This window comes from Littorina saxatilis, linkage group LG4, assembly GCF_037325665.1.
Source record: "Littorina saxatilis isolate snail1 linkage group LG4, US_GU_Lsax_2.0, whole genome shotgun sequence".
NCBI lineage: Eukaryota > Metazoa > Mollusca > Gastropoda > Littorinimorpha > Littorinidae > Littorina > Littorina saxatilis.
In genome coordinates this window covers 52597146-52605959 of record NC_090248.1, presented here as the reverse complement: position 1 = coordinate 52605959, position 8814 = coordinate 52597146, and the positions used below count along the sequence as shown (strand labels likewise).

The window sequence follows — 8814 nt, the reverse complement described above, 5'->3', positions numbered from 1 at the left end:
CATTTCTTTATTTTACATTGAGTTTCATTTTTTGGGGTATTAATCAGTGACAAAATCTGCTGCTGAAACTGGTAATGATCATCCTCAGAATGCACCAGATTGCACCATTTTGCATCCTTTTTTTAAAATTTTCCGGGGGGCATGCCCCCGGACCCCCCTAGCAAGCTAGGCGCTTCGCGCCGTCGGCTCGGCGCTTCGCGCCTTCACACCCATATTTTCACAATATACTTTTGGAAAAAAACCAGTCATAAAATGAACTGATCCGTCCCTGCCGCCAGGAGGGACATCCCCCTGGGCCCCACTGCAACCCCCCCCCTCCTCTTCGCCTAGTCCGGCCCTGGACAGGCTAATAGAAACTGATGCATCTGGACTGGGTGACCGAGTGGTAACGCACTTGCGCTCGGAAGCGAGAGGTTTGCGAGTTCGACCCTGGGTCAGGGCGTTAGCAATTTTCTCCCCCCTTTCCTAACCTAGGTGGTGGGTTCAAGTGAGGCTAGTCTTTCGGATGAGACGAAAAACCGAGGTCCCTTCGTGTACACTACATTGGGGTGTGCACGTTAAAGATCCCACGATTGACAAAAGGGTCTTTCCTGGCAAAATTGTATAGGCATAGATAAAAAAAAAAATGTCCACCAAAATACCCGTGTGACTTGGAATAATAGGCCGTGAAAAGTAGGATATGCGCCGAAATGGCTGCGATCTGCTGGTCGATGTGATGCGTGATGTATTGTGTAAAAAAAATTCCATCTCACACGGCATAAATAGATCCCTGCGCCTTTAGTCCGAGTCTGGAGATACGCGCGCGATATAAGACTTCATATAACCAAGCATTGGCTAACGACGGTCCCTTAATTCAGCCCGAAGTCGACTTCGCGAAGACTTCGCGAAGTCTTTTTACAGAAAACTCAGTGCTAAAGCTTCGTGCGGCCAGCTTCGCGAAGTATACTTCGCGTAGTCGACTTCGCCCAGTTAAGGACACGCTTAACGGAAAACTCACCTGCAGCTCGCCAGAAGCTGTGTTCCAGTCAACGTCCCGACGAGGTCCGACGATGTCGTACCAGTAGAGCGGGTGCTGCAGGATGTTGTCCAGAGAGGCATGCAGAGGCGCGCTCTTGCGCGTGCCCACGCGCAGAAACTGCAACACCCCTGAACGGTCCTCCACGCTCACTGATAACTGCAGGGAGTTCAGTTCTGCAATGGAAAGAAAGTGGCCATTTTGAACATACTTTCGGGCCTTTTTTTTCTATACTATCCGTCATAAAAAAAAACTAGACAGATCTATGCGTGTGAGGGCAGATTTTTGTGATGAAGCGGCTTATGACAAGACAGGCTATTTACTATTCCCCTACCATTTTCAGCAAACAGATTGATTTTACACGAGGTAGTGTCTATACTGTGAAAGCAGACACCCCCGATAATCATATTCACAAAAGCAAGGGTCCCGTCCTTAATTTTACATGAGGTAAACAGTTGAACAGACATCACTGACAGACACGCCCGAAAATCAAATTCACAACAAAAAAAGATTCCAAAAAAGAGATAAAGCTACCAAGGCACTCAGTCGTCCAACTAACTGACCAAGGGGCAGTGCTTTGAAGAGAGGACTCAAGAGAAGGACATAAATAAATTGTGCATGGTTCAGCCATTTGGGGGACGCCTACTGACAAAATAAAAATAAAAACATTCGTCCTATTTGAATTTGAAGTTTCATTTACTGGAAACGGTTTAAGCGCAAGCAAAATAATACATTTGCGGAAGCAAGAGGATGTCAGGAAGGGTCCATGGAAATTAGTATGTCCTAATTTACCCCAACAGTAGGTTTCCTATCCTGTTTTTTGTGAATGGATCAAAAGTTCAAGGCTTGCAATGCTCAGATGGCCATTGCGCTAATTGGTATATCTGTCTGTCTGTCTCTGTCTCTGTCTCTCTCTCTTTCTCTCTCTCTCTCTCTCTCTCTCTCTCTCTCCCTCTATCTCTCTTTCTCTCTCCTCTCTCTTCTCTTCTCTTTCTCTTTCCCGTTCCCTCCTCCTTCTCCACGTGTTCGTCATAAAAGTACAGGTTTAATCAAATCTCTAAGTGCTGTCAAGACACAGGGCAATGGTCGCAGTGCAAAAAAAGAGGGAAAAGGCCGTGTCTATCATATATCCAGCTTCTAACTTTAGACCATTACTGTCTTCAACAAGCGTGACGATCACAAGAACTTGAAATACCTGTTATTATTATCTGTGATCGGAGTCAATAGAGGAAGACAGACTTGTGAGGGTCTTTGCAACAGAAACCTGAATCCGACCGGATTCGATTCTCTATTTTGTATTTTGAATGTTCATGCTTTATTTTACTTATTTCTGTACACGTGACTCTTCGTCCGTCTGTCTGCCTTTGTGCCTGTCTCCTTGTTTGCTTGTTTTTTCTTTCCTTCGCGGTTGAACGTTCGTTCCGATTTCTATTCACACATCGCACATTTCTCGGCAAATTTGAGCCTGACACTGCTCAGTAAGATTTCAATAATAATTATGTCCAAACTTTTATTTGGTTTTCACCCCAACTCGTGTTATTAGAATAAGTTGTCAATGATGTTTCCATCAAGAATACAGTGGAACCCCCCTTTTAAGACCCCCCCCCCCCCCAATTTAAGACTCCCTCCTTTTAAGACTCTGGGTTTTTTCAGATTTTCTGTTCGCAACATCTGTATTTACTCCCATTTTGAGACTCCCTCCTTTTTAAGACCTGATTTTCTAAGATTTTTGGAGGTCTTAAAAAGGCGGGTTCCACTGTATCCTGTTCCACTGCCCTACACGCCACCAGGCGTGAAAGGCAAGGATACTGTGTCCTAAAAGAGGAAGACATCTGTGAAGGTTGTTACAACAGGCACATGAAACAGACAGTAAGAACAACTTAATTATGGCTTCATTGTACTTCGTTTCCGACTTTGTTTCTTTCTTAGCTTCGTTCTATCTTCTGTCTGTTTTGCTTGTCCCTCTTTTTTTTTTTTTCGTTGTTTCTTTCTTTATTTATTTCTTCCGTTTGAAAGTTATTTCATTCATGTGTAATCCCATTTTCTAGCTCGCAGTCTAGGCGCAGTCACAGCACGCGCCAAAAGGAGGTGTGGCTTAGCTGGCCGTTTGTGCAGTAACCATGTCGGTATCAATAAGCTCCACCGCCGCTTCGGTCCCAGTGTGTTATTTTTGACCTGCCATGCTGCAGGTCAAGAACTTTCCCCCCGTCGGTAGCAGACTATCAAGTTTCCAAACGCTGACTACTCCGAAGACTCTGGAGAGAATTTCTCTATGCTGCAGAGGTTTGATGTACAGATTTCCCTGTGTCACTGCTCAAACCAGACCCGTTTTTACATTTAGTCAAGTTTTGACTAAATGTTTTAACGTAGAGGGGGGAATCGAGACGAGGGTCGTGGTGTGTGTGTGTGTGTGTGTGTGTGTGTGTGTGTGTGTGTGTGTGTGTCTGTGTGTCTGTGTGTCTGTGTGTGTCTGTGTAGAGCGATTCAGACTAAACTACTGGACCGATCTTAATGAAATTTGACATGAGAGTTCCTGAGTATGATATCCCCAGACATATTTTTCATTTTTTTGATAAATGTCTTTTATGACGTCATATCCGGCTTTTCGTGAAAGTTGAGGCGGCACTGTCACGCTCTCATTTTTAAACCAAATTGGTTGAAATTTTGGTCAAGTAATCTTCGACGAAGCCCGGACTTCGGTATTGCATTTCAGCCTGGTGGCTTAAAAATTAATTAATGACTTTGGTCATTAAAAAATCTGAAAATTGTAAAAAAAAAAAAAATTTTTTATAAAACGATCCAAATTTACGTTATCTTATTCTCCATCATTGTCTGATTACAAAAACATATAAATATGTTATATTTGGATTAAAAACAAGCTCTGAAAATTTAAAATATAAAAATTATTATCAAAATTAAATTTCCGAAATCAATTTAAAAACACTTTCATCTTATTCCCTGTCGGTTCCTGATTCCAAAAACATATAGATATGATATGTTTGGATTAAAAACACGCTCAGAAAGTTAAAACGAAGAGAGGTACAGAAAAGCGTGCTATCCTTCTCAGCGCAACTACTAAACCGCTCTTCGTCATATCCGGCTTTTCGTAAAAGTTGAGGCGGCACTGTCACGCTCTCATTTTTAAACCAAATTGGTTGAAATTTTGGTCAAGTAATCTTCGACGATGCCCGGACTTTGGTATTGCATTTCAGCTGGGAGGCTTACAAATTAATTAATGAGTTTGCTCATTAAAGTTGTCATTAAAATCGATTTTTCGGAAACAGATTTAAAATTGATTGCATCGTATTCTTCATGACATTTTGAATCTAAAAATACATACATATGTCATGTTTACTCTTAAAATGTGATCACAATTAACGAAAATAGATTAAAGGCACAGTAAGCCTCCCGTAAACCATCACAGAGCTCCCCGAGCGTCTAAATACAGTACAAGCATACTTCCATTTGAACGCTCACCGAACGGGAACATCCTGGCTGCTTTCTGTCGAGCGTGAGACATTTTCAAAGAATTTATTTTCGTAGACTTGTTCCGTTAACAACAACGGCGCCTCGTTTTGCGCTAGACCTAACTTTTAAAATCTAAATAATAAATTGACAGCTTGTTACACAAACATTCTTTAATCATAAAAGAATTCGTTTTTCATCAAGACAAGATCAGAACAATTCGAAGTTGTGAAAGTTTAAAAAAAAGAAAAGCCCGGAAGCAGGGTCACGCAAGGGTCGTAGCAGACGACGGCCGGTTTATCAGTGCAAATCGCCGTTCCTCTCAACAGTCAAAAGCCATCGCTAGAGTTCTTGTGAACCACAGCCGTTGTTTCGTGCATAAAAAAAACGTGCTATTGTAGATAAGCTCACGTCGAGTCGCATTCAAATGACTAACTATGACGACTGCATTGTGAAAAGGGAAACTGGATCACACGGGTTCACGATGGCTCAGGGGTAAGATAAACCACGCAAAAATAAATTCTTTGAAAATTTTCGCTCTTTACGGAGGGCACCTAGGATGTTCTCAATTGGTGAGTGTTTAAATGAAATGGTGTTTGTACTGTGTGTAAAAGCCTGACCGTATCTGTGATGGTTTACGGGAGGCTTACTCTGCCTTTAATTAGTCTTACGATTAAAATTTAAGAAATCGATCCAAAAATGATCTTATCTTATTCTTTATCGTTTCCTGATTTCAAAAACGTATAGATATGATAGGTTGTATTCAAAACAAGCTCAGAAAGTTAACAAGAATACAGAAAAGCGCGCTTTCCTGCTTAGCACAATACACTACCGCGCTATTCTGGCGTGTGCATATCACTGCGTTTTGCACGTGGGAGGTGAGCGGTTGAAAACGACGTTAAACACCAAATAAAGAAAGAAAGATTTACACCCAGTGTGTAAGAAAAACATTGAATACATTGACATTTTTCACGACAGACAGATAACTACAGCCTTTACTTGTATATAGATTGATGTTTTTCCTTTTTATATTCCTTTTAAAATTGATAAATATTTGTAAACCCTTCTCGGAACAGCTTTCGCAATTCATGTCCACCCACAGGCGCCGGACTATTCTGAATAACAGCGACTGCTCAAAGACCAACAGCAGACAATGATGAACTCGAACTGCCTGGAATCTGTGTTGCCTGTATCATTGCAACTCGCCTGCATGATCACATTTCTGTATTTGTCATGTAAATTCTTACAACCCCGGATAGAAAAACAAAAACAAAAACAGAAAATGACGTCACACCTTAAAAAAAACCCATGGCTTTAATTTAAATGTAGCAGCATTAACACTAAATGTTTGTTATAATGCAGTAAAACTATTACATATCTGATTATTCTTGTTCACCTATTTCGTCTCTTCTACCCACAGAGATATAGAATATTCTATATCTCTGTGCCAAGTCAAGTCAAGTGCGCGTATTGTATGTGCCTCTTGTTTTATGGACTGGGCAAAGGATCTGCGCCTTCGGCTCTGAGTCAAGTTCCCATAGGCCGAGGGAAGTGTTTAATTAACCGTATCGAGCACACGCATATCGTGCATTCCGAACGCGTGTACTGGAGTGACTGACAGGAGCTCAAGTTCTCCCTCCCTTAAAAATAAGGGAGTCTGCCGCGATCGCGCCTGAACTGGCTCGGTAATGATCAGTCTGACTTTGCTGGGACAGATTTAAAAACTGTGTTCCAAATTTCATTTTTCCCTCGACTTAAAACAAAAGACAAAGAGAGTCGTAAAATAACAAATTAAAATATATCTTTTAGTTTTACAAACAGCACCACGAAAGTTGCACTGCGCAAAGAAAGCACACAGACGATCACAATGTTTTGAAAATACAATAAACAAACATTATAAATTCGTTCCGTGCCTGTTACACACTGATATATATACCCATGCACATGCATTAAGCTGGCCGAAGCAGGTGTTTATTGCCACACGATTGCGTGTAAGAAACTGGAGACACACCATAATATTTCTCGGTCAACCACAACCAGTGATTGTATCAGTAAACAGCTCAGTGGTTCGTGCTGGTCTGGGTATTCCCATCCTGAATCTTACCCCATTGATTGTTTAGGGGGTACTTGTCTTTAACGTTATTCGTGTGTGTGTGTGTGTGTGTGTGTGTGTGTGTGTGTGTGTGTGTGTGTTTTAGTGTGTGTGTGTGTGTGTTAGTGTGTGTGTGTGTCTGTCTGTCTGTTAGTGTGTGTGTGTGTGTGTGTGTGTGTGTGTGTGTGTGTGTGTGTGTGTGTGTGTGTGTGTGTGTGTGCGTGATTGTGTGCGTGTGTGTATGTGTGTCTGTGTGTGTGTCTGTGTGTCCGTATGTATGTGTCTAGTATGGGTGGCCGTGTGTACCTGTCTTGTAAGCATGTCTGTGTGTTTCTCTGTATGTAAAATATCCGAAACATATGAGATCCTCTTTCACAAGAAGAACGAATTCCCAGGAATACAAACACAGTTTCTTCCGAGAACCTGGTGGTTCGTAGTACCCGTGTCAAGAACGAAGGACACGCGCCGGGAAAACGGTCCTTGTGACAAAATTAATGAGATAGTCTGGGCTACGTAATGTTTGTCGTCACAATCCTTTGCACGGGCCATACAAAATGAACGGATGGCGGATCGCGGCCACGATCTCACAATCGTTCAGCGCGGTTAATGCACGTTTTTCAGTCATCAAGATTCCACAGGGGCTTGTATCAAAGTACCGGTTCGGGAGCCAGTCCAGCGAAACATGATACCCGGCATAACCTGCTGTGACACTTGTCTGATGATCTGCTTGTGCTGTGGCAGATGCTGCTACTGTGGAACTGCCCTTTTAAGACCCCCCAATTTAAGACTTCCTCCACCGTAAGACCTTATTTTTCAGATGTTCTGTTCAGGGCGGGGATGTAGCTCAGTCGGTAGCGCGCTGGATTTGTATCCAGTTGGCCGCTGTCAGCGTGAGTTCGTCCCCACGTTCGGCGAGAGATTTATTTCTCAGAGTCAACTTTGTGTGCAGACTCTCCTCGGTGTCCGAACACCCCACCCACCCACGATATCCGAAGGTTGTAGAGTGAAAAGACGGACTCGCATTTAGGTCTTGCAAATACATGTCCCGTGTATTAGAAGACTAATTTATGACATAGGAGCTTGTGTCAACTGAAGGTGCTGCCCGAAAAAGGTACGAACACATTTTCACCCTCTTTGGTCCAACTAAAGCACAAGGTTATGGGGGAAGATATCAGAAGGTTATAGAGTACGACATCAGAAGGTTATAGGGTAAGATATCGGAAGGTTATAAAGTACGAAATCAGACGGTTATAGAGTAAGATATCAGAAGGTTATAGAGTACGACATCAGAAGGTTTTATTACCAATTCAGTGCCCCATATGGCTTTTTGACCAATCAGGACGGATTCTAGGTGACCTGTTAAATGTTATAACGTTCAGGCAGGGACCCTTTTTGTTTTCAACAAGATCAGTGTGATTTATTCTACAGAATGACACTTCAAATGCTGTCAGATAATACTCTCTTTATCTAAAAAATACAAAAAATACCGATAAGCGAGTTTTGTCGGTGGGTGCTTTACGGAACAGCAAGGTATACCGCCCATCCTCTGAGTGTGAAATGCCGACCCGCTCACTTGAAATCTAAATTACCTAAGTTCGAAAAATCAAGTCAAATTGCGTCACTCGCGTTACGTCAAATGTATCTTTACGTCATTTCCCATCCGTCTTGAGTCGGTTCTAAATCTGTCGCTCTCTATTCAACAAGAAAAAGCGAAGCAACCGAAACGCATGTTGAACATAGTTTATCTTGTGAGATTGTTGTGTGTCAATAACGCATTTGATCTGTGAATATTCATCACGTCAGGAGTATTACTCTGATTGGCTGACCCAGGTCACAAGAATTCTTTGACTGACAGGCATAATCAGGTAGGAGCGCTCAAGTTCCCATTGCGGCTGTTCTGTCTAATTCGCGGGGTCGCTTCGAAATTTCTTTTGGTCGAATTAAACGGTAATAAAACCGTTATTTCTAATATGCGGACTGTTAGCAAATGATAACAGTCATGTCTCACAAACGATATCAGCATTCGCCTAAAAGGCTCATGCTTGATATCTTTTTTCTCGACATGCCTGTTATCATTTGCTAGCAGTCAGCATATATATTACAAATAACTCATAATAGGGTAAGATATTAGAAGGTTATAGAGTACGACATCAGAAGCCAGGTTAGATCTATAGGGTAAGATATCAGAAGGTTATAGAATACGACATCAGAAGGTTATAGGGTAAGATATCAGAAGGTTATT

The 8814-nt window shown here is 42.1% G+C and overlaps 2 protein-coding genes across 3 annotated transcripts in view; both read right to left on the bottom strand.

Annotated features, from left to right (window-relative positions):
• The window catches only part of LOC138965092 (uncharacterized), a 305948-nt gene that overhangs the window by 129077 nt on the left and 168057 nt on the right, over positions 1-8814 (bottom strand). The window lies entirely within an intron of this gene.
• Positions 1-8814, bottom strand: part of LOC138965060 (uncharacterized) — a 70270-nt gene that overhangs the window by 31413 nt on the left and 30043 nt on the right. For both annotated transcript variants that reach the window (XM_070337183.1, XM_070337184.1), the window contains exon 3: positions 998-1191. In XM_070337183.1, the coding sequence (XP_070193284.1) occupies positions 998-1191 (194 nt within the window). The remainder of the gene's footprint in view (positions 1-997; positions 1192-8814) is intronic.